General features: G+C 38.3%; 2 protein-coding genes across 2 annotated transcripts; one reads left to right on the forward strand and one right to left on the reverse strand.

Annotated features, from left to right (window-relative positions):
* Nucleotides 1-25,887, forward strand: LOC144663542 (uncharacterized). Its single transcript, XM_078524524.1, has 21 exons — nucleotides 1-328; nucleotides 3,426-3,557; nucleotides 4,131-4,265; nucleotides 4,988-5,281; nucleotides 5,864-6,166; nucleotides 7,721-7,996; nucleotides 9,606-9,884; nucleotides 11,468-11,566; nucleotides 13,177-13,293; nucleotides 14,324-14,626; nucleotides 17,068-17,199; nucleotides 18,387-18,441; nucleotides 19,116-19,294; nucleotides 19,897-20,013; nucleotides 20,588-20,775; nucleotides 22,336-22,464; nucleotides 22,820-22,908; nucleotides 23,270-23,310; nucleotides 23,801-23,900; nucleotides 24,542-24,638; nucleotides 25,591-25,887. Exons 1-21 carry the CDS (start codon nucleotides 235-237, stop codon nucleotides 25,756-25,758), a joined length of 3,327 nt encoding a protein of 1,108 aa, XP_078380650.1. The 5' UTR covers nucleotides 1-234; the 3' UTR covers nucleotides 25,759-25,887.
* LOC144663528 (uncharacterized) lies at nucleotides 1,136-2,202 on the reverse strand. Its single transcript, XM_078524499.1, has one exon. The coding sequence runs from the start codon at nucleotides 2,192-2,194 to the stop codon at nucleotides 1,328-1,330; it is 867 nt and encodes a 288-aa protein (XP_078380625.1). The 5' UTR covers nucleotides 2,195-2,202; the 3' UTR covers nucleotides 1,136-1,327.
* Nucleotides 25,888-26,880: the final 993 nt, after the last annotated feature.

Consider the following 26,880-nt stretch of genomic DNA (forward strand, 5'->3'; position numbering starts at 1 on the left):
ATTCTTAAATAATTCATTAAAACTACTCTAGCTGCCCTCTCGTTGTTTACATAATAACTGATGAACTACATTTTTATCTATGTTTTTCAATATTCTATTTGCATTACATATAATTAAGTCTCTACAGGTTTACCAAGCCTCACAATGAACTGAGCTATATTTGCATGCAAATAGGAAAAAAGTGGCCCGAAGGTTCATTAAGCATAACACTGCGATTCCGTTAAAGTCGCAAAAATGCATTGGTCCCTTTTCTTGCAACTATGTATTGTTGCAGCAAGATTTTCTTTCGGAGATTCTCAGGTAGCCACGACGATTGCAACCGCAGTAGGTATGAATACATAACACTTCTTCTTGAATTTATGTAACATCAAATACGCCACATGCACGTATCTTCATTATTAAATGTTTTTTTCGTTCTCCAAAGGATAACAATGTTGCTTTACACTGTTTTTCTCTATTTTAACAAATTAATCTGGCTTCATTTATAGTCCAACTTGATATAGTGCTGTGGATTTAACTACCATCAATTTTATTACTCCAACTTTCCTTTGAAAAAAGGCCCCGAGCCTGTCATCTCGACATCCATACCTCACCCATATAGGTTCGACAAACTGCCCATTTTGAGCATTACAATAATAAAACTGAATATAAAAACAAAAAATAATTACGGGGGTAGCACAAAATACTTAAAGAATCGCGTTCTCGTACCAAAAAAACGATAGTACAGTTACAACATTTATAGACAGCTTGTTATGAAATTATTATAGTTTTATTTACTAATTTTCTTTTGCTTTATTTCTTTTCTTTCTTATATATATATTTTATAAATTTATACGTTACATTTTATTATGAGGCCTAGTTATTTGCCAAGAAACTAAATTAAATAGACAAGCAGGTTATTTTTTCACTACACAGAAAAATGTCTTCGCATATTTCTAACTGGACGAATTCGCAAAAGCAACAGTCATTTTTTTTTCGCAGTTCATTATCTTAGCGTGTTATAACACGGTTCCATATATTTTATGGTTCTTGGAAGAAATGTCAACGTGGTAAGAAAAATTAATGGTCGCCGATTATCAACCAATCAAATGGGAGAATTTTGTAAATAAAATAATAATAATAATAATAATAATAATAATAATAATAATAATAATAAAAAATATATTTTTATAGCGCCTATCCAGGCCTGCTCTAGGCGCTTTACAAATGTTTAAAAAATATATATATATATATATATATAATAAAATCAATAAAAATTTTGTTAAAATTAGCTGAATAAATCTTAAAATTAAAAACTTGCATTAAAAGTAATAAAAAGTAAAAATCGCTAAGAGTAATAAGTTTTAAAAAGAAACGTTTTGAGTTTTGATTTAAAAGAACTTAAATTGTCACACGAGCGGATAAAAACAGGCAAACTGTTCCAAAGTTCAGGCGAGGAAACAAAAAAAGCTCGAGACCCATAGGACTTGAGGTGGAATTTGACAGGGTTGAGACGTGAAGAGTGTGATGATCGGAGGGTTCTTGAAGGTTGGTAGTACGTTAGCAAATCTTGAATGTAGATAGGAGATTGTTGATGGAGAGCTTTGAAGGTAAGTAGCAGAATCTTGAATTTAATGCGTTCAGAAACAGGAAGCCAGTGTAGTTCTTTTAGTATTGGAGTGATGTGGTCGTATTTTCGGGAACAAGTGATAAGTCGAGCAGCGGCGTTCTGAACAGACTGGAGCTTTTTTAAAGCGTACTTCGGCACATTATACAAGAGAGAGTTGCAGTGGTCGAGTTTGGACGATACAAAAGCATGGACCAAGATCTCGGTTGTTTTCGTGGATAAGTATTTCCTTATACGGGAGATGTTGCGAAGATGATAAGAGGCAGATTTACAAATAGAACTGATATGTGGAAGCATAGTCATGGTTCTGTCAAATATCACACCGATGTTTCTGGCAAATTGAGATGGCTGAATTATATCTTGACCAAAACGGATTGGAGGTAGAGACTGCTGCGGATTGTGCTTCGAGTAAAGGTAGAGAAGTTCAGTTTTGTCCTTATTCAGTTTTAGCTTGTTAATAGACATCCACTTGTCAAGATCAGACAAACATTCCTCGATTTTTCCGATTGTATTGGTTAATTCGACATCGTTGTTTGTTGAAAAAGAGATATATAGCTGAGTATCGTCAGCGTAGAAGTGAAATTGCATTTCGTGATGTCGTAGAATGTCAGCCAGTGGTGCAGTATAAAGTAATGAAATCATTTTTAACTGTATATTGCATTATTTATTTCCTTTCTAATAGAGAATATTTCTTTCCATGTTGGGTGGTACAATAAAAATTTATTAATAATTAATAATGCAAGTACCTGAAAAAGAAAGAAAGAAACAGATGTTTCAATGATGCAGGCGAAAGTTATTTAAGTCGTAAATACTGTTTCCGCTTTTTACGAAATATTCATGTGTTTCATTGAGGTTACGCCTCAAAAGCCATTCTATGGAATATCGCCTGATACTTAGCCGACGACATCGTAGGCTGAGTCGGTAAAAATGAGACGATACTCCAAAGGTTGAGCAGGATAATTGTTTTATTATTGAACAATTTGTCAACGATATGCATTTTACAGGTAGAAACACTGTGGTTTGTGCAGCCTTCGTATATCGAAGGATTATATGTTATGCGTGGAAGTCGGATACCAATGATTATCTTGCAATAAATGGGCATCGTGTAAAGTTTTTGAACAATTATAATAAATTTAAGTATTTGTGCCATCGGCATGCTGATACCTAATTTCAATTTTAAAAAGCTACCATTTAAAGAACAATTGCTTTTTTATTCCTACATTGTAGGCTCTGCGAGTACTATTTTCTCTATTCAGATGGGTATTTATTTAGTTGTATATTACCTTTATAAGTATTTCAATTAACGTTGTCCGGTTGGGGTTTAAAGAAAAGGTGAGGGGGGTGTGGGTGGAAGAGGGGGGCATGGTGGCGTGTATAATAAAATATATTATAATGAAAGGTTTTTTTTTTTTTTTTTAGTGTAAAAAGGGTGGTTTTGCCCCCATATTTTTAAAAAAAATTTTATAAAAAAAAAAAAAACGGAGGGGAAGGGAAAAAAAAAAAAAACTCAGAAAAAAAAAAAAAATTTCTGGTTGTTTTTTATTTTATTTATTTTTTTTTTACAACTTTCTTTTTTTTTCCCCAATTTTAATATATACTGTTGAAATGTAATATTTCATGTGCACGATTTCTTTCTTCCCGGGACATACCACATGCAAAAGTGCAAGCTAGTTGCATACGTTCTTAATTCTTTTGTGCCACTTAAAAAGAGAGATTTTAATGTTTATCGCGTTCATAAAAGACTAAACCTACACATTGGAGTTGTTGTTATCGTATTTTTAGAAAATAATTATTGCAAGTTCTTTTAAAACATTGATAGGTTTAAACGGCGACTGTTCAAATAATCCTTGCCAGCATGGAGGAAACTGTTCTACCGACTCAAATGGCAACGCTTACTGCACTTGCCCCAAAGACTTTGCTGGGTACTTTTGTCAATTTGCAATACCAACAGGTAATGATGTCGTGTCACAAAATAAACTTAGTTTGCGACATAAGAGAGTCTATTATACTCTGGCAGTTTTGCAATTTAAGCCAATTTTGAGTGTCGGTTTGCAGGTACAATCGTATTCATCTTCCTTTTTTGCGTGTTTATGGACCGTTACGAAGTCGAGGTCCATGAACTAGCAATAAAAGAGTACTATCTTATTCAGTTACCTTGCGGTTTACATTCCAAGAAATTATGGCAGTATTGGTTCTTAGGAGAAAACGGAAGCAATTTGCGGTCTTGGAAGAAAAAAATATGGCGGTTTGCGAACTGTACGACCCCCCGCTATAATAGACCGTCGCATTGCCTCACCTGCACTTGATGTAAGCCATCAGATAATCTATAATTATGCCCTGTTTTTCTAGACAGACAGTTGGTAGCATGAAGTACTAAATGTAGAAATTTCTAAATAATTCAAGCTAAACAGTTAAAAGAACTTGAAAATGTTGTATGTAAAGTTACTTTTTTCATAGCCGGCAGGTAACGCTGGAAGAAATTAAATATATTTCATACTAAAACAATTCATTGCAGCAACTCCAGCGCCTCCTCAGTGGACAAATTGGACAGAGTGTTTTGGTAGATGTAATGCCAAGATTCAAATGAGACGGTGTCTTTATCATTGTGGTGATTACACACTGGAGATTCGAAACTGCCCAAAAAGCCAAAATTGCACAGGTCAGTAGGCATTTTAGTCTTTTGAATCTTATTATAAGCAAATGCCTGGCGAATCCTTTTACCCTCATCTAAAGCGGTGCCTCTAAAGCTATCTTTTTCTTATATAAGAACTGATTTTTTTAGGGCATCGTTTACACAGACACGGTTTCAAGACCTCATGTTTGTGTCATGACTCCGTGCGAGTGAGTCGATTTCGCGCCAAAATAATTTTCAAAACGATGCTGATTCACCTTTTTTTGGACCACCAACAATATCGTACTGTTTTCAAACACAGCATGATAATTGGGATTTACATTAAATTAAGGGTGGTTAAATCTGGTGTAAAGTCGGTTATCCAACTCTTTATACTTGGTCAGCTTGTAAAAAATGTAAAGTCAGCGTATAGCTGAATAAATTCCAAATTAACGCCAGCCTTATTTGAGCTTTACTCCACGGTAAAGTTATGTTTTCATGCTGTGAAAACGCCTCACTTTTGACAGCGTTTTTTGTGGTCTCGATCGGCGTCATGTAAAGAGCGCTTGTTAATAGTTTTATGCTCTAATATAGCAGTTAACTGAAATGGGCTATTATTTTTACGTTTCCTACGACACAAATATAAAATCTGGCTGCTCAAAAAAGCTGTTGAAATCCGTGACAGAGCCCATTTAACTGTAGTAAAGCTAGAACGACCAAAATGAATTCAAGTTAACTTCTTTTCTTTCCTCGTCTTTCTACTGTTGTAGCTCACAAGATACGCATTTTACATTTTGCTTATTACTGGGCCAAGGTCAAACTCGAGATCAACATAGCCAAAACCTGGGAGCCCTTTTGTGATCCAGCATGGGACATTAACATGGCTCATGAAGTGTGCCGTATTCAAGGCTTTCCATCAGCCGAAGCTGCTCTTGAGGGCAACAAAAATGTTGACAACGATTCATGTGTCTTGAATCCGGGGCATAACAAGACATGTGATACTTTCGAAAGAGAAATATCAACGAGCTGCAATAACACAAACGAAGCTGTTGCTGTTTGCAAAGGTAAAGATAAAGAGTTTGTAGCAAACTTACGCTCTTTAAAAACTAGCTAAAAAATGCCGTGTATACCTCAATTTAATGTCACTTTGATAACTGTGAAATAATTATGAGGAATGCCTTTTACATCTTTATGAGACACGCCCTAATTTAAGTTTGTCTTAACGATTATAACTTTTAGGAAAACTAAAATACCTTTGGGATGGAAAAAGGTATTTTACTGGATTCCATTTGATTCATATGGCACTGCATCGCACTTTTTAATTCATTTTTCATTAAACTTTCCATAGTCACGAAAATCTATTTCTTATATATAGAAACATACAGCCCACTTCTCGGACGCTTTAATTGCCATTGAAAACGAACGTGAATTTGCAAGGACCACCGTGACAAAATAGAAGTACCGGATCCTCTTAATGTAGAGGATCTAATCAGCTAAAACTAAAAAAAAAACTAATAAAAAAAAATTGCAAGGCCGATTAAACGGTTTGGTACTATAGTTGAATTGCCAGCCCTTTTTTAAACTGATTAATTGATAGTTCGATAGATTGGTTTTGTTGCGAATAAACTCGATCTCTTTGCTACTAGTCCCTGTCTCACTTGATGGTTCCTACGCTGGAATAATTCAGGTTACACACAACGAAACGCTGCAAACAATATCAGTTCATGGGTGGAATATGAAAGCCGCCGATGTCGTTTGTCGTGAGTTGGGTTTCAAGGCAGCCATAGCTCCGTTCTCTAATAATGGCAGTGTGCTTGCTGCCAGAAATACGTGTATTCAATCGATCAGGTGCTCTGGTAAAGAAACTTCGTTGAGCTACTGTTTTATGAACTACACGGCTCCATGCAAAGCAAATACAGAGCCTATAGCAAGTGTCACTTGTGATCCAAGTAAGTAGCTTAGCTTATTGCTATTTATTTAAACCTCTAACGATATTCATTTTAGCGGAGCTCCTTAGCGGAGCCCCATACCCATAAAAAAGCACAATAAAATAAGAAAAAAAGCACAAATGCAGGAAAACCTTGCATCTGAGTTTTCATGGTCAACATGGATAGCGGCATGGTTCGCGGGCGCGTCCGTACGGCGTATGGCGTACGGAGTCGCGCAACATGGCCGCCATAGTTTGGTGGTAGAAATAGTGAAGCAAGAAGGCCGTATAAAGGCGGCCGTATAAAGGCGGCCTGTAAAATTTAAAGAGGTTTGAAAAGAAAAACAAGAAGCAATGAAACAAAATGTGGCTGAAATTACGTGTAGAAGTAATCGACCGCCAAAAAAGTGGACATTGAGAGCCATAATCGATCGATGACTTTCGTGTCTATCTGTAAAGCCAGCATCGTACATAAAGGAGCATTTGAAAGCTAAATCGGGTTGATATAATAAACAAACCATTTTATCGCAACGGGGGAGTAAAAAAAAAAAAAAAAAAAAAAAAAACTTGACCCTCTGGGGTTTTTAACTCGCGACCTCCTGATTATCCGCAGACCGGCACCTTACCGATTGAGCTAATCCGACAGACTCTACGATTCACGTTGAATTTATCCTATATCAATGTAATAGATATTATGGAGTCTACTAAACTGCTGCGAAACTATCACAGGATCGCGAAACTATTTTCTATTGCTAGAAAGCAGGTAATTTACTGTACTCTAAAGTAATTTTTCGTGCCATGAGCAATGATTTTGCCCCGCTTTAAGATTATTATTTTTGTCGTACTGCTGACATTCAGTTTAACCGTGAGCTATTTAAATTTGTCTTGCACCTATAAACCGCCATAAACATTAGTACTTTGGCCGCTTATTCACTAGAATGAAAACATTGTAAGCTCCAGTGAAGATTAAATAAATGGGGAGCTCCGCTTTTAGGCGTGCCTAAATCTATATATTAGGGGATTTTCTGAGCCAAGGATGACTGTCACCTTGTACTTTCCATATTTATGTGTTGAAAGGAAGTAAATGGGGTACATCGAGTTTACCAATATGGGTAATTGTCTGAACTGACTTAAATGAAGTGAACTGTGTGCTATACGTCATAAAGTGTACAAATTGGTGCTTGAAATGTGGCCGTATTTTTTATAAGAACTATTAAGCTTAGAAAGCAAACAATAATCAAAACTGAAACTCGTTCGCTAGACGTTGATAAATTTGTTTGTGAAAATGGCCTCATTCTTTCAACCATCTCTTATTATATAAAACGTGTTCTTATTGTGGTCAATTGCTCAGATAGTTGAGTAAAAAAGATTATCTTTTTTTCAGAAATAAATTTGACTCGTCACAGAAGAAGAAACTGAATTCTTATTGGTCATATTTGGGCATGTGCGGAGATGTTAAGTTAAAAAAAGACAAAATAGTCTTAAATAAGCGCCAGAGCCCTCGGTTGAGTTCCCATGTAGCTAAGTGCGGAAATTGACTAATTGCTTTACTTTCGGATGCAATTTTGTTCTGTAGCAAGTGGCCTGGTCTCCAAGTTTCGAGAGGTTGTGGTAACGCAACTTGGCAAACCGTTGAACTATACTTGCAGCCTTAATTCTATTACACCCCGGTGGTATGACATCAATGGTCAAGTGATCACAGAAGGCCCGGCCCAGACGCCCCGCCGAATGTCAGTATGGACGATACTCAATAATGCAACCCTGACTATTGATAGCGTTACTCTTGACAATGCTGGTGTTTACTTCTGCAATGGAACAAAACAGTATGGCTCATTGATTATTTACGTTAAAGGTATGTAACTATTAAAAGAACTTAAAAATTACAGCAACAAAATAATGTACCTACAAAAAATATTGACATAGTTGTGAGATATAAAAAAAGTAGCAATACAGATGGCCTTAGTTATTATACTAAGTTGCAAAAGAGCTAATTCTCCAGGCATGCCAGTCAAAAAAAAAAAAAAAAAAATATTTTAAAATTAACACAATAACATGGTAAAAAATCCCAACTGGCAGAGGTAAGACCAGTTGGTCAAGTTATTTACAAAGCGTGATCAAAGAGTCGAACTCGGAACGTCGACCTTGAACAATTCAAGCTAGTATTAGGACAGAAGGTTTGAACCGAGACCAGCGTCCAACCCCACCTGGCCACGCTGTCGCTTAAAAATTATCAAGTTAAGACCGGCTAGGAATATGAAATAAAAGGAATACAATTTGGTTTTAAGGGGGGGTGACTCTCAACTACCAGTATGTTACGTATTAGCTTTTTGCATAGGTTTGTTCCACTGAATAGTTTGTCAAGTGCTTCAACTCACGGCCATATTTGAAAAGTCACGTGATCAGAACAGAAAAATCCCGAAACTCAAACTGCGTATATGTGTATAAAATCTGAGTCAAAGCCAATCGATAAAGAACCTCCACATGGTTAACGTTATCGTTTCTTTATGAAATTCGCATTGTTATAAGAGGGTCTCAATGGGGTAATGGCTTCTACGGTTAACGTTAAAATTTTGGCTTTTTTACAGCTAACGGTTAATCTATTTCCATAACGGTTAACAGAAGTTAAAAGTTAATTTTCATTGTTTCAAAAAGTTAAAAATTAATTTCCATTATTGGAAAACATATTTTAGGTCTCAGGGCCATTCTGGGAAGATGAAGTGAACTAGTTTGGTTTATTTATAATTACTGACCGATTTTTTATGGTTAACATATTTTACAGCTAACGGTTAAAATTGTCCAATTTTTACGCCTAACGGCAAACTTTTTGGCCGTTTTACGGCTAACGGTTAACCCCATTGAGACCCTCTTATAAAATAAATGGCTGGTAAAGTTATGGCTGGTAAAAACTCGTTTTTACGAAATACCTTCTCCTGTAGCGTTTTTCTTTTCTTTTTTTCGTGGAAACGGCACTTGCATACTACAGATTATAAAGTAGGCTATGCTATCCCTGATTCATAAAAAAAAAATCGGAAAAAAAATATCGGAACTTCGCTTTCGTTCCTTTGAGTTTTAGGGATTATAAATTTACACGTGCGATTTGGGACTGGCATTGGTCTCCATACTCCCAATTATATACTTTTAAAACCCAGGCGCCCCCTCAAATAACATCAACAAATAAGCGTTCCAAAACGCTCCAAAATCGCCTGCCGCGAAATACGGTCCTCCGCAATCCTTTAGCAACTGCTCTGCATATGAAGTTAATAGTTTCCCCGCGCGAAAAGGACCTTAGTAGCCACAGGGGATAGAACTGTTTCATGAACACCTAATTAACGACTTGGAAACGGCTTGCTAGGTTGAAAAGTTTTTTGATAAGAATACTGTCAAATTATAGTATTTAGTGGGGTCAGTAGTTTAATACGAGAATTAAAAAAAGTGATAAATATATAACAACCTTTTTTCAGCTCCTTCTACGACGACAAGAAAAAAAAGAGTCATTAAAAAGGGAGAAAGAGAAATAATTACCTGTAATACATATGGAGTTCCACAGCCGATGGTTTTGCCAATATGGTGGAAAAACGGAAGACGTTTAGTCAACAATGCCTTACTTAAAATTGAAAACAGCAGCCTTATTATCAAAGATACGACGATTGAAGACGAAGGAAACTACAGTTGTTGGACATTGCAGGTGTATGAAAACAGTGCAATAAGGCAAAAGTTAACTTTTCCTGTTAAGGTCGCAGGTGGGTAGTTTTATGCAATTATTGAAAATGTGCAGTTACCATAGCAGCGATTGCTGTTTTCTTTGTTTTTCAAACAAGCCTATTTTTTTCGAAATCTAGATTCTTACTCTTGGTAATCGTTTTTGATATGTTAAAGTTTAATAGATTGATTTACTGTTGGCACAATTTTAGAAAAATCTGTAAGAGTGTTCTCAAGTAAATCAAGCGAATGAAGTTTTCGGAAAAATCCGGTATTAATATGAAATAGGCGCTTATAAATTGTTTTGTAGTATTTAAACGCAGTTATTCAAAATGAAATATAAATACTTACACCATCAAAGACCATTATTTAGAAGCAAAAGAGTTTTTGCTTTAATTTGTTAAAACATATCGACAGCCAAGTTAAGGAAACTGCAAGAAGTTACAATAAACTTCATTCTTGATTTACTCCAATAGGTATTGGTTTAAAACGCTCTTACAGATTCTTCTGAAATTTTGTCTACAGATAGTCAACCACTATACTTAAACATATCAAGAGATAAATATCAACTGTCAATCTAGATTTCGAGAAAATTAAGCTTGTTTGAAAACGAAAGAAAATGACAACTGTTGCTGTGGTAACATTTGTGACTGAGTGACCCGTAAAAAATTAAATTTTGGTCATGTTGGATCATTATGGTGTATTTTGGCAAAAATCGAACATTGGCTTTCTAGATAATTTTCATTTTCAAAACGACCGCCCTAATGGCTTAAAAAACTACTTGGAGCCTCCTTAATCCGAATTTAGAAGCGACAGTTACACTCGTACTTTAACTAACTTCTATCGTTCTTATACCGGAAGCAGGGTCGTATCCAGACGTTAGGCATAGACGAGGCAAGATCTTGCTAGGGGATCTGGGATCATGCACCCAGAACATTTTGAAATCTAAAATTCTGAAGCGGCTTATTTCAACACATCAACACATAAGGTATTTCTTCAGAAAATTCTGTCTTATTCAAGTGAAGATTATACTCCCGATAATTCTCCCATATTTTGTTTTTCATTTTGGGCTACTGATCTAAACAACGCAGCAGCCTCGTCTTGCCTCGTGCTAGTTACTGCCCTGGGAAGATGGGCAGAAGCCACCGAAAAAATAGTAATAAAACAAACAGATCGGTTTCGAAAACCTTTTAAAATGTCTTCAACCAATCGCAATACAATATTTTTTCTTTATATTTTTTATTAGTCTAGTGAGTCCATGCACCTAAAAAACAATTTCTATATTATGTGAGAGGTGCGGTGGCCTATTGGTTTAAGTGCGCTGGACTCCTGATCGAGTTTTTTTGGTCGGGGTCATTGTGTTGTGTTCTTGGGCAAGACACTTTATTCTCATAGTGCCTCTCTCCACCCAGGTGTATAAATGGGGAAGGCGACTTTAATGCTGGGTGGAGGGCGTAACACTGCAATGGACTAGCATTCCATTTGGGGGGGAGTGGAAATACACCTAGTCGCTTTATGCTACTGAAACTGGGATAAGCTCCGGCCTGATGAGCCACTAGCCTTGTATGTACACTTTAATAACCATAACTTTAATTACTATATTATGTTTTTGAATCTGGAGTAGGCGACAACTGTTCAAGCAGTCCGTGTGGGAATGGTGCATTGTGTAATTCTACTCCCGGTGGCTATACCTGTGAAAACTCCAGTTCAACAAATTCAACAGGTTCTTAAACAGTCATTTTTCATTCATTAAGATTTTTATGTGACAATTTTATTTGATAGTGTAGATGACCCAACAATTATTTGTCAGCAGTCCAAAATTTAGTGTGCCAGTAATGACCTTTGACAGCATAGATACGCAAAGAGATACGCGTGCATAGTGCTCAGTGGGAGTTTGGGAGATTGGGTTCCACAAATTATGCTGTCGCGATATTTGTCACATTTTATGTGACGAGTAATCTACATGAGCAATGTTTGTATGCGACAGCTTTTATTTGTCACATTTAAGCTAAATCGCCAGCTTGTCAACAAATATGTTTATCACATAAAAAACGACCTAGTTTTCTCATCTACACGAGTAAATGAAAATTTTCATATAAAAATTGCCACATAAAAATAGCTCGTGTAAACCCGACTTAAAAGCATATCACCGGGATACCGATATCCGCCATCCGGATCTGATCACTGTATTCTTCATAAGGCTTGAGGTTTCGAGAGAGGGGCGCAAACGATCATCCAAGGAATTTTCCTATTTTTTTCGCGAAAGAATAAAAGGGATATTGTTACGGGGTTTTTTAATGCTTTTAAGTAAAAAGTACTTAAAATGACGATTAGGTCTTCTGGAACATGAAATGCACCTAGTACATCAAGATAGACATAAGAAGTTAATTGTTGTTGAAGGAAGAAGGGGGCCATAATAAGTTTTAGGTGTTTTACCAGTTCACAAGGACAAAACTTGAAAAAATCAGCCTGATTGTTTCAAGTTGAGAACTAACGTTCCTGATGACACCACAATAATATCACTTGTTTATCGCTTTAGTTCACTTGCATGGTGATTTCTAACAAAATTGGACCACTATTCGTTTTTTATATATGTCTTTAGGCTCTTGCGTTTTTTAAGTGAAGCTGGTGAAAGTGTCCCTTTAAACTTGTGGGTAATCTTCTTTTTTTAAAAAGGGGGCTTTGTTTGCATTGGTTACAAGGCCTGCCTGACTCAACGACAGTTGTTTGGCTTCCGGCCATACCACATTTCTCATCAACGTCAAGAACGCTCATGAGTTAACAGATTATGGCAACAATGAAAAATCGAGAAGAAAAAACGTTTCCTACAAATGCAGATTACAGACGTTCTTTTGCCCTGTCTCCCGGCAACTAACGCTTTTAATTTATCCGCTCGTCTTTCTTCCCAGTGCTTGACTAGTTGACCAAACGCCTAGAATAAATCAACGTGTAGGAGTCCTGTAGGCCTGTAAGCCTCATACACTAAGGGGTTGCCAACAACGTCCGCAAACTCGGCTGGGAGGAATTATAGTTACTTTTTTTTTTAATATAACAACGGAAGCATTCCAGAACATTTTTTTAGGTGAATGACCTGTCTAACCTTTATCCTTCTTGTTGCCAGTCTCTAGCAACAAAAATAACAAACGAGAAAATCAGAAGAGTTATCTAGGACATTTTTGACGAGCAGTTTTTCAGTTGGGGACTTTTGAGACAAAAAAAATGTGTCAGGGCAAACTAGTATTTATCTGTGCCTAGAAAAATTTTTCCAATGTGATTGCAAACGCCATTATCGTTTTCTCCTTTGTATTATTGGCACATCACTATGTGATTTAGGGGGAGGAGCCGGCAACTGTTCAGACAATCCTTGTGACAATGGAAAAGTCTGTAATGAAACATCCAACGGCTATGATTGCGTCTGCCCCGCAGGACATGTAGAACATGGCAACTTCTGTGAGTTTACCAATTTACAGTATTACTAATTAATCATTTTTGAAAACTTAAGGCCATTTGCTGCAGGAAATAAGGAAAATTTATAAGCAGGTCGATATCTTTCTCCCAGAGTAGGGTACTCCCTATGGTGGACGATACGGTACGCTCCCGACTTTCTTTTTAATGCTAAAGGTATATAAATGAGTAAGGATTACCAAAGTTGAAATGAAAAAAAGCGTAGAAAATCTTTTATTTAGGGATTTTAAGAAACCTTTGGAAATATCTCAAACCAACAGAACCAACGAATGGCTGATTCTTTAAAGGGGCCCTTCAAGTGAAAAACTTAGTAGACAGATGCAGTATCCCTGCTGTAGTGATTGGAAAGGGGTACCACTTTCGAATTCCTATAGAAGATGCACGAAGGAGTAACCTTTTCTGTGGAAAATGGAATATGAATGGGTAAGGGATTACACCACAGGGTGGAACAACCCCCCTCCCCGTATAAAACTATTTCGAGTATTATCCCCAATGGGATCTTTCTTGAATTTGTCGAATTAGCATCAGTAATCAGGAAATCCTGTAAGAATTGGCAAGTCTCTTGTTGTTGGATAAACATGGTGACGTGGTCGTCTTGAAAGGAACTTGTAATCAACTATTACGTATAAAGAGCTGAGCTTTCTGAAAAAAAAAAAAATAAAACAAACTTTTGAACGAACTCTCAAGGACGTGCCCACCCAAGAACGAAACCAACGCCACAAAGAATATTCTTAGACGTTCTTTTTACATATACCCGAAAGAACGTCTACGACCAAACGAGCGTCTGCGAAAAAGGCTATTTGGCACAGGAATACCCGAAACCTGCATTTCAATGCAACACATGCCTTTTGGCCTTTAAAGACAATATGTCATTGTTAAGCAAGCAGCGTCTGGACGGTTTTGCTAATATAAAAATCGATAGTACCGATAATGTACTGACTTTGATAAATGTTTTTGTTTATGTTTTTGTTTTGTTTTGTTTTGTTTTTTGTATTTGTCTTCCTTTTTCACCCAGGCGCAGAGATACCAAATGTTTACATTACAACAGAAAACGTGACTTTCGGCATTGGCGACCCAGTGTCGTTAACATGTAAGATTGAAAACACCAAGCTGTTCGTCACTGCAAACTGGACTAAAGAAAAGGCCAAAGAGATCCTGGAAGTTGCCAATTTCTCATATGATACAGATGAAAGACGTACCCACCATAAACTGTACTATACAATTAAGCATGTTTCTACTGCTGACGAAGGGACGTATACATGCTTTGTTAATTACTATTATGGTATACGACAAGCGTCGTACTGGCTGAAAGTAAGAGGTAAATGGTGCTATAACATCCTTTTCTGTCTACTTATACACGATACATGAAGAGTTTATTAAGGATGCCTCAGTCAGTCATCTGATGCAAAATGTATCCTAATACAGTTATCTGATGCAAAATGCATCCTGATTACAATCTTGAATATTGCAAAAAAACAACAGTTGGTTCTAAAAGTATTAACCCTCGGACGTACAAGCAAACTCAGACCCCCCACCATCGTACAAGAGGGGGGGAGGGGTGGATGGAACCCCTCCCCTAAGTTTTTGTTATTTTAAGGCGTAGCGAAATTGTTTTACTCTCAGAGGAAAGTTCGTAGCTTACTCTACAAGATGGTATAATTTTTATTGGCTGTCACGTCATATGTCGTCACATGACGTCATTAGAGCCGCCATATTGGACCCGCCATCTTGGATTTCAACATTTTCTTAGATAGTCAAAACATAACGTAAATTGATGCAAAAGCAATCCAGAATGCTTATAGAATGTTAAAATAAACAAATCGTGCAATTCTGTTTCAAAAAATTGGAAAAAATAATGTTTAAAATGACGATTTTTGCAAGACCTGCCTGTATCCCTCCCCTCCCCCCCCCCCCCCCCCACTCCCTTTACAAGATGGTAACCCAAGATAGTTTTAAAGGAGAAGTTCACTCCAGAATAGCCATTAATTTTTTTTACGCCAATAAAAAGTTTATGCAAAGATATGTTATTCACCAAAATTTCAGCTTCTAACGAGCGCTTAAACCCTACGAAATCCTTTTCTGAAGTAGCCCAAAACTCGACAACTGAACGCCGCCATCTTGGAGCTGTTAATGTATGCGTGACGTCAAAGAGCTCAGCCTGAAGTTGAGCGGGAAAATTTTAATTACTTCAAACTCCTTGTTTCTTTGTAGTGGCTTTTGTTTGTCAAAATTCCTGTTTGTGCAGCTCCATTTTGCTTAAACAGAGCTCCAAGAAATACAAAAAGAGGTATTTCCGTTTTCACCGTCTTTCAATATTTAAAGAACAATTGCTCAAAAGCGGACACAAATATTTGTGTGTTCCGGCGTTAAATCGGGGTCCGATCGAGTTCATTATCGAAGTGCAATTTTCTGCAACTTTTTCAGGTTGATCTATTATTACCTATCCTTCGAGACCCTCGATTTTTCTCGTCGTCCCGCTCGACAATCTGTCTCTGGGTCTCCGAGGATGATCATGTTACCAATGTTGCAGTATTGCATACGGTACGTGCATGTTGCAATCAAGATTTGTGACAAACAGAACATAAACAACCAATAAGTTCATAAACGGCAATGTCGCCAATGTCCTTCGCGGTAATAAACGTCCTCCTCCACTGTTCGCGTCAGTCATGACGACATGAACGCGAACATTGCTGTTTCGTTTTGTTTACAGCATCCATTCTAGTTATTTTACGCCGGACGTTTCCTTGAACATTATAAAAAATTACCAAAGTAGCAGACCGTACCAGTTTGTCGTAGCAGTGCTACTAAAAAGAATATATTTACTTGTTTGCTTGACCACAAATAATCGCCGGGACCTCGATCAAACGCCCCCAGGGTTTATTTAAAAGTTAGCAGTTTTGACCCGGCGTTTATACGAAGCCGGCGTTTAATCGGGGACCCGCGTTTAATCGAGAAAATACGACGAAGTCAACAACAACAACAGAGAGTTTTTCTTGTTGATTTAAAATCCTTCCTGAAATAAAGTAAAAAGTGAAATAGCATAATCGTAACATTGGTTGGTATTGCGTCTGCCTTTTTCTTTTTTTGTGGGTATTTTCACTCAGGAGACTGTATCTGTGATCTTCTTCGAAGCAGTCTTCCGTATAGTTTTCGGAACACACAAATATTTATGTCTGCTTTGCCAGGAATTTTTCGTTTCTGCCCATTCTTATAATCCATTCGTGAGCATTTTTTCTTTTAGATATTGAAAGACGGTGAAAGGTTTTTTGTATCTCTTGGAGCTCTGTTTGAGAAACATGGAGCTGCACAAACAGGCATTTTGACAAACAAAACAAAACAAGGAGTTTCGAGTATTCAAACTTCAGGCTGAGCTCTTTGACGTCACGCATACATTACTAGCTCCAAGATGGCGGCGTTCAGTTGTCGAATTTTGGGCTACTTTAGAGAAAGATTTCGTAGGGTTTTAGCGCTCGTTGGAAGCTGAAATTTTGGTAAATAACATATTTTTGTATTAACTTTTTATTGGCGTAAAGAAAATAAATGGCCATTCTGGGGTGAACTTCTCCTTTAACCTACAAATATTTATTTTTAAATTAAATAAAGTTTATTATTTTAATTCGTGCTCGCACCGCTCAAACCGGTCCCCCTCCCCCGCCAAAAAAAGAACAAATTCCACTATCTCTTCAATTACTCTATTTATCAACACGCCCCTGATCCCCTGGCATCTGCTAATAGACACTTCTATTTTCGTTACAACAGACTTCACAGGCCACTCAGATGAAACTGGAGATAAAAGCACCAACTCTGTCGTGGTCACTTTGAGCATCATATCCGGCCTCCTTTGCCTAAGTATCGCCGTCTGTTTATTTTACCACAGGAGGCGTGTTTCAGGTATGACATCAAATCCTTGACGTTAATTATGACATCTTATAACCCACCGATTAATTTTCGCGCGCGCTCATTGGACAAAACGCATCACGTGGTACAAAATCGGACGATGGGTATCAGCGAATATACCCCGTCCGATTTGATATCCGTCGCCCGATTTTGTAGGCAAGCACAAAACAAACGAATGAAGTCACCTTATTCAATTCTAACTTTTCATGAATTCACAGTTATAAAACTACGTAAACCAATCAACTTACATTTGTTTCAACCACAGTTACGCCGGGTTTATTACGTAGTTTTTTCCTATAAATTTACTGGCGATAAAGCGCGATGAAGAAATTAATCGGAGGGTTATAAAATAAATAAACCCCTTTCTGGCTTGCTGGTATATTGGAGGATAATGCCCTTGGCTGAAAGATTGTCCTCAAAATTTCACAGTCGCCCTCGAAGCTACGCTTCTCGGCCAACTGTTCATTTTTCGACAATCTTTCAGCCTCGGGCATTATACACCAATATACCAGCCGCCTGAAGGGGTTTATTTACTAAATATGTTACCTTTACTTAGTTGAACCTCGCCATAGCATCTAATGAGTTCTCTCAGTGTCAGGTGTTGATTGTGAATAGAACAAGATCGCACGTGCATTGTATTTGAGTAGAACCAAGGCTTGTAGATGTTCGACCACCATCGTTAATACTATCTACTTAAATAATTAAACCGCTCACTCTCGTTTTCCACTGTACTGCTCATTGGCAGATGATGCTCAATCTGTTATTAAATCTGCTGAATTACTTAATTCGAGTATTTTTTGGGGGACCGGTGGAGGAGGTAGAAGGAATATTTGACCAAGGCCAGGTCAAACGTCAAAAGCATGCAAGCAGTATCAAAAAGACCTTGGCACAATGTTAAGGCCCTCAACCGGAGGAAAATAAATCCGTATTTCAGCTCTTACGGACGATTACATTATCTTTATTTTTATTATTACTTTATTTCTATTTTTCAAAAGCCGTACCTCAAACGTATCTGTTTAATTAAGCCTTTAAATTACCCAAGGACTCCGATTGTCTTACGTTATAAGGAAAACTAGCTAAGACTGTTCCTGTTCCTGTTGCATTTTTTTAACAGTTTGTGCACGAGAATGAAGTAACTACAACAGACGAGTTGATGTGCACTGATTTATTTTCTTTTTCAGCACTTAGAAACAATGCTCCTCATCTTGGAAATGCAGACAATCTTGCACTTGAAAGGTAATACGCTTTTGTTTTTGTGGGTGTCGGGTCACAACCACTTTCTTCGGCCTGAATCGGATAATTGAATGTTTCTCAGACGCAAGCTAGGGAAGTTATGGCGTGTTTCAAGAAAATTCGTTCTGTTTTAAAACTGTGCAAAACGGCTGTTTTGGCCTCGACTGACTCGAGAGTGAGTTAGTTATCGTTCACTGAAAATGTGAAAAAGATCATTATTGATAATAAACTTTAAAGAAAAATAGTCATCGACAACTAAACAGTTTTCCTTTTTAAAACGAAAACTGCTTGAGTTGTCGATAACAAACGAGGCAGTTTTGCTGGCGGTAAATGGTACATTTTTCCTTGTCTTGAAACTGTTGTCGGCAACTAAGCCATCATCATGGTTGCCAGCAGTGTTAAGCTTCAAAACAAGTTCTCCGATATGCGTAGCTAACGCTTGCTACCAAGCTCATGCATATAAAACTCTGGCCACTTTTAAAAAAAGCTTTATCGAACACTTGTAGGTGTTGACTCATTTAATTAAGCTGTTTTAACTGTCGAGGCCCCTAGTTTTTAATTTGGTCTTGGACAGTGTCCGCAGATAAGAGACGATATTCGTTTCTTTCTAGTTATAAGAAAAATGAAAATTCATTCAAAGCAAGCACTTTCTTCTTGTTATTCTATCTCTTTTCAAGAGTCGAATCAGACACTCGATACCTCTCATTAACAGCTTCACGTTGGGAAATTTCGCGGAAACAAATTGATCTCCATACCATCCTGGGAAGTGGTGCATTTGGTGAAGTGTGGAAAGCTGTGGCTTCTGGATTAAGAGGGTATCCTGAAGAAACAACCGTAGCTGTAAAAAAGCTAAAGCGTAAGTCCTTCTAAATCACAATTTTACCTTATTAAAGTAAATTTTCGGGACATTTTTTGAGAGTGTTCAATGCCAAATTGATAGTTCGCATCACTGAATTTTAGTCATTCGATCACCATCATTTTCAAGCACAAATCAGTTTCATTAAAGAGAGCCTCCACCCTTATAACAAAAATTCAGATTTTACAGCATAAGGTTGAAATAACATTTAATCGTAATAAAACGGGAAAGTGTAAAGGTTGCTCAATATTGTTTCACACAAAAAATAAACTCTTTTCCAAAAAACAGCGGCAACAATTACACGTCACAAAATCTAAAATGTCGCTCGGAAAATTTAAAAGCAAAAATCTTTTCCTTTTCTTTGGTAATTGTTATTTCTCCTAGTCTCTTTAAATTTGGAATTTACATATTATTCCAAATAATTCAACGTAACTCGTCATAAGGGTGGAGTTTTTCTTTTACGAAAAGAAATGAGAAAAGCGACCATCCTGGACAAATTAAAACTGTTGAGACACGTATCATTCCCCCTCCCTCTGCCCTCTTCTCAACAAATAATGCATTTATTTCTAGCTTATTCCATTAATATACCATTTTGTGCCCAGATAACAGTTGTGATCCGGAGAAGGACTCTTTAGCACAGGAAATCGAGTTGGGGAAATCGTTGGATGGAGATCGACATTCCAACATTGTCAACTTTCTGGCATGTGTTTCAACATCTGGTAAGAGTGGGCACGTACATCTTCCGTGACTACTTTACCCAGGACCATCATTTATAAATAATTAATTGTGAATAATTCCCTTACAATACCAACTCGTTTCCATGGCTTTTTTTTCCTCTGTACGTTTCAGTTAGATGCCTGAACATTAGATATCCTCAAAGCTTAATGTATGGCTACCATAAGCAACATTTACAATTTTCGATTTACATTTGCATTACAGCGACGGAAGTTTGAAAAATTTAAAAATCTTCAACAACGAGAATTTGTCTTTTTATACCACCCATTACACCTGGCATGAAAAAGGTGTTTTGTTGTTTGAATGGAATTGGATGAAAGTTATTTGGGGAGGGATAAATTCTGGTCAATGTTAGTTTATAGCACGATCTACTATATCTTAACTATAAGGTCGAAGTCTACGATGTGCCTACATATGTCTTAATTGTGCCTTTAGCTCCAGGGATTACCACTACAAGTCTATGATACCATTACATGCAGCCTTTAAAAAGAAGAAGAAAAGGAAATATGGACTTAACATTTAGGTCTAAAAGCGAACTTATTTTTGTGTTACGTCTAGCTCCTATGATGCTGATTTTGGAATATGCACCATACGGGGACTTGCTTGGTTACCTGCGGAAAAGTCGAGGATTGGAAGACAAGTACTACAGTTCACCAGAGAGCTGTGAACAGGATGTGACGTCATACGATCTGCTCTCGTTTGCTCAGCAGATTTCTTCTGGCATGAGGTTTTTGGCATCCAAGAAAGTATGTGTTTGATATTCATCTCCTGCGCACGAATTAGCAGATAAATATTTATATCTATATAGGATTAAAAGCGCTCCATTTGAATAGCGTACTGTAGCAGAGATAACTACTTCTACCACTGACACTGCCACTGACACTGACACTGCCACTGCCACTACAACTGCCACTAACACTGCCACTGCCACTGCCACTAACACTGCCACTGCCACTGCCACTGCCACTGCCACTGCCACTGCCACTGCCACTGCCACTGCCACTGCCACTGCCACTGCCACTGCCACTGCCACTGCCACTAACACCGCCACTGACACTGACACTGCCACTGCCACTGCCACTGCCACTGCCACTGCCACTGCCACTGCCACTGCCACTGCCACTAACACTGACAATGCCACTGCCACTGCCACTGCCACTGCCACTGCCACTGCCACTGCCACTGCCACTGCCACTAACACTGCCACTGCCACTGCCACTGCCACTGCCACTGCCACTAACACTGCCACTGTCACTGCCAATGCCACTGCCACTGCCACTAACACTGACACTGCCACTGACACTAACACTGACACTGCCACTGCCACTGCCACTGCCACTGCCACTGCCACTGCCACTGCCACTGCCACTGCCACTGCCACTGACACTGCCACTGCCACTGCCACTGCCACTGCCACTGCCACTGACACTGCCACTTCCACTTCCACTTCCACTGCCACTGCCACTGCCACTGCCACTGCCACTGACACTGACACTGACACTGACACTGACACTGACACTGACACTGACACTGCCACTGCCACTAACACTGACACTGCCACTGCCACTGCCACTGCCACTGACACTGCCACTGCCACTGCCACTGCCACTGCCACTGCCACTGCCACTGCCACTGCCACTGCCACTGCCACTGCCACTGCCACTGCCACTGCCACTGCCACTTCCACTTCCACTGCCACTGCCACTGCCACTGCCACTGTCACTGCCACTGCCACTGCCACTGCCACTGCCACTGCCACTGCCACTGCCACTGCCACTGCCACTGCCACTGACACTGACACTGACACTGCCACTGCCACTAACACTGACACTGACAGTAAACTCTGACTAAAACTACCCCTACTGTTGCTGCTGCTGCTGCTGCTGCTACCTTCGTTTGCCCTGGAGGTTCACAAATTGAGATTCTACTGTAGTAGTCAGAGAGTGCGAGAAATCGTAGATAAAATTGCAGTGTTCGACTGAGGAAAGGCGAACAACGTTTTGCTAGAATTATGAGAAGGTTGGAGAATTCGAGGAATTGAGAAATTGGGATTGCACTGCATGTAAGATAGCTTGGCGTTGTTTGTGATTATGCGCAGTGGACTAAAAAATCCGTCTTAATCTTCGATTTATTAGTCGAAACCATCCTTGTTTATGTTTTACTTTTTATTCCTCTGTTAGATTTTTCTTCGTTAAAAACTTCTATTTTGAGGATTCCTTCAATTTAAAAGTAATCAGAAAAATGACTTCAAATATCGTGACATAGCTCTTTCTATATATTTTGTATTGTTTTCTTTGCTCTCTAAGATCCTCCATCGTGATTTGGCTGCCAGAAATATACTTGTAGGGGTGGACAAGACATGCAAAATCACAGACTTCGGTCTGGCGCTGATAAGAGATAAATTTCAGTATCTTTACTGCACTGCCATCAGGAAGGTAAGCATTAAAGCTAACAACAAAAGCCAGACATTTTATCAATATAAAAATGCCTTACCCGCTGTACAGTTTGAACAGAACTAGCTCTACATTGCGCTTTAAACACTTGGGTGATCAAATGGCTGCCTTATTTGTAATTTTAGAGAATTAACCAATCGGAAAAGAGTAAAGATAACACAATTCTAACTATTGGGCTGAAAGAGGCACTGCCTGTCTTGCCACACACAGGTGTTTCGGCCAGGGACTCAACCTGGTTTTTCTCAGTCTTGCGTCCAGAGAACTAACCATTAAGTCACCGTGACTAAATAAGTATAAGGAAGCCATCGTAGACGTATTTTTTTTCTTAATGTGACAGGGCCGCCTGCCAATCAAATGGACTGCTCCTGAACATCTGTTTAATGACACGGACGACAAAGACGTAAGAGTGTCGGAAAAGAGCGATGTGTAAGTATTGCTAGCGTATGAAATAATTATAAGAGGGGATATGTTTTGTCACAGAACAAATACATTATTAATCCAAAATATAAACCATTGCAGTTTTGTTGTTCAATTCCTATCCTTGAAATCGGAAGTTCCAAGTCCGTGCCTTTTTCATTGCCTAGACCTGAGTTTAAGAGACTAAGAGCTGGTTAGATTTTCTGATATTTGGCATTCTTTAACTATGCTGTTAAAAAGTTAATTATCTTTTTGTTCCAATGGGTTTAAAGTGGATGTCATGTAGGTGGGTTTTGGTTGAACAAAAGTAATTAATAGAAAAACGCTGTACTCGTAAAGGTGAATTTTCTATGTCTTATTGCACAAACAGGTGGTCTTATGGAGTTGTCTTGTATGAGATATTTACTTTAGGTGAGTTTTATCCTAACTATCTCTTACTACACAATGTTACCTGGACTTTTTTTCATTGATAATTCTGAGTGAGTATGAGTTATGTTTGCTTGTTTTTTTTTTTTTTTTTTTTTTTTTTCGTTTTTTTTTTTGCTCGTTTCCGTGTTATGTTTTATGTTCTGTGAAAAACGGTTAGTTTTGGAAAAGATTAAAAGAGGTTCCATTAAACTGCTGAGGTTTTTATCGATGGAATTCACCGACTTTCGCGGGGGTTGGGCTAACGAATCCTATCAACTTATGCACGGTAGTCTTACCTTTAGCCATCTCTTTAACGGCACTGTAATCTTACCTTATCTCTTAAGCATTTTCAAGGCTCGGATCAGGTAAAGCAAGCGACAGTTATTTTCTACTGTGCCCTCTGTCATAATATACAAGCTGCTATTTTCCCAGCAGATATCTTCTGTGACATGGCTGATAATAAAAAAATATCTCTTTTTAACTTTTTTTGCAGGGGGTGTGCCTTATCCAGGATGGAATGAGTGGAAAGTCGTGTATGAACTGAAAGTGAACAAATACCGGATGCCTCAACCAGAACACGTTAGCGACGAGCTGTAAGTGGGAAAAAAATCTTGGTCTTGATATTAATAGATCCTTCCACGGTTTCTGGTTGGGGGCAAACACGGCAAAATTTACAGTAAATGTATGGGGAAAATCGGGAGTTTGACGCTCGATAATTCGAGGACCGTTGACATTCTGAAACTTTTGTGAATTGCAAACTTAAGATACTAGCTAAAAGAGTTAACCGATTAAATTTGAAGGGGGTCGGTTTACTTAGAAGCGAGAAATCGTACTTTTAGGTTTTCATACAAATGCTTCAAAATTTTCCCGCGAACGGCGGCTCCATTTTACAGACAAATATATGAAAAATGAAAATCTTAATTTGCGGCTTTATTAGGGAGAGTAAAATTCTCAAATTTGATCGGCTAATTTTTTCAGCTAGTATTTTTTAAATTGTAATTCATAGAAATTGCAGAATGTCGACCTTTCTCGAATTATCGAGCGTCAAACTCCCGATTTTTCCCATACATTTACTGTAAATTTTGTCGCGTTTGCCCCCCAACCAATTTGGCGTCAGTAACCGTGGAAGGATCTATTAATTCTTCATTCTGTCCGGATGGTCCTTGCTGACAATTACTATCAAAAAAGAATAAAATAACTTCATATTCGTAATCCAAATATTTTTAATCGGCAGCTTCCAACTGATGACGGATTGTTGGAATGAAGATGCTAACAGCCGTCCGTCCTTTGACCATCTTTACGAAATAACAACCAGATTTGTGCAGGACGAGGTAATTTTTGTGTATAATTTCAAATGTACTTGCTTCATGGCCCGTGCGTGGTTAATACTGGGAATAAAAGCGTTAGGCATTACACGTCAAGGGATATCAACTAACCTACCACTACTACCGCAATCAGTTAGTTCATGGCTCATTATTCAAAGTAGCACGCTCAGCTGACCTAGGCTTCTGCAAAAGTTTTATTCAATCTTTATATCGCTATAACTAAGGAAAAAATATACCAGCCTTTATAATTATTTTTATCAACTGCTTATAATAAGTTGTTCTGCCCATACAAAAAAAAATAACTTTAACTTTGATACAACGCACGCATTACAATGTCGCATTGTAACCACTTTATAGGTTAAAAAGAAACTGAGTTACGTTTTCACTTTAGATTTGATCGTCGTTTCTTCGCCGACGGTAGATGTCTTAAATTAGTGAATTTTGTTATTTGATTTTTCGCTTTGTCATAATGTGAAGCTCATACTATACCGAACTACATTCAAAGACATAATTCACTGGACACGCTACGTGTGCTATTTTTCCCCATTGAAACAGGGAAATATGTAGGGATACCCCCACCCCCCTTACAATATGGTGTAGCATCTGCCTAATTTCCAACATTCTGTAACTGTCAAGTTACTGTTGTTAAGTTAGGTATCCCAAGGAATTACAACTAGGCTTATAGGTAAAACAGTTTGGAAGTATATAAATTATAGTAGATTTGATTTCATATACAGGGCCGTACCTAGGTTTTTTTGTCTGCGGGGGCAAGTTTTACTGGTGGGGTCAACTGGGTTTTTTTATTTTTTTTTATTTTTTTTTTTTCCTTTAGTTTCCTTAGTTTTTTAGTTTTCTTGGCGGGGGCAACTGCCCCCCCCCCTCCCCCCCCTCCCCCTGCTCCCCGCTAGGTACGACCCTGATACAGTAAAGAATGAGTTTTGTTCCATTTTTCCTTTAGTTTTATGTCGATTTGGACTTGTCCAAGTACGAACCAAGCCTATACACAAATGTTGAGGAAATGGCTGCTTCTATGAGTCAGACTACAGCCTTTGAGAATTGGGACACATCATTGGAAGATGAGACGACAAAGGATTCAGAAGTTCCAAACCGAGACAGCAGGCTGTAGTCACATATATGTAATTACAAATGTGTTACAAATATGTTACATATATGTAATCTTCTTTATTAAACTTTGTCATGAAACGCTAAAAAATAAGTGAATGACAACTTGCATTAGCTGCGCCATATATAAATATAAATAGAGGATATTACATGGTTGGGGAGATATAATTTTTTTTATTTTTTTTTTTGAGATTCCTAAAACTTGATATCTTATAGGATTGAAACTATCACACAAAAAAGTTTATATCAACTACTACTCGTACTACTATTAATTTTTCTAGCAATAGTGTGCAAATGTACAGTACATGATTGATAATTTTCCCTGTATAACTATAACACGTTCTTAAGACGCTTTTACGCGGTGCTACGAGTAATGATTGTAAAGTTCTCAAAATTGCACAATCCCTTGGGTGAGTGTAATTTGATCTTTTTTTTCTTTTTCAATACATCTTCGTGAAACATCGGGTCGACTTTGGAAATCTTTGGAAGTCTTCGGGTCAACTTTCAAGATCTTCGGTAGTCCAGTCCCTGAACTCTCTCTCTTCCTCGCACCTTTTGTAGGGGCTGAACCCAGGCGCGCGAAGAGAGAGTCCAGGATATCTTGCATGCGCATGCGCCAGTCCCCCCCCCCCCCCCCCAATTGGGGGAAATCCATATTTGGCAGCCCTTTTGAAACGCGCGCGCACAGATGACGAGTTCAACTACGCGACCGCGTACTAAAGCAGGATCACCGGAATAACTTTAAAAAGCCTAGCTTTGCAGTCAGTGTCTGCTAAAAGCTAACGGCCAAAACAAAAATCGCTATTCCTCAAATATTCCTAGTATTTTGTAGCTGTTTATTGCATTGGTTTTGGATGCAGTTTTTTTCTTGTATTTATTCGCGCGCTCGGTCGCGTAGTAAATTCGTCATTTGAGCGAGCCAGTTTTAACCTAGAGCGCGCGTCCCAAGCAAGTGACGCCAGTCTCCTCGCTTCTGATTGGTTCGTTCTGAGCATGCGCATGCAAGTTATCCAGGACTTTCTCTTCGCGCGCCTGGGTTCAACCAAAGGGCGCGTGGAAGAGAGAGTTCAGGGACTGGACTAGATCTTCGGAAAACTTTGCGAAAGCTTTGAAAGTTTTCGGACGA

Source organism: Oculina patagonica, chromosome 8 (genome assembly GCF_052425735.1).
Source record: "Oculina patagonica isolate OP01 chromosome 8, crgOcupat, whole genome shotgun sequence".
NCBI classification, from domain to species: domain Eukaryota; kingdom Metazoa; phylum Cnidaria; class Anthozoa; order Scleractinia; family Oculinidae; genus Oculina; species Oculina patagonica.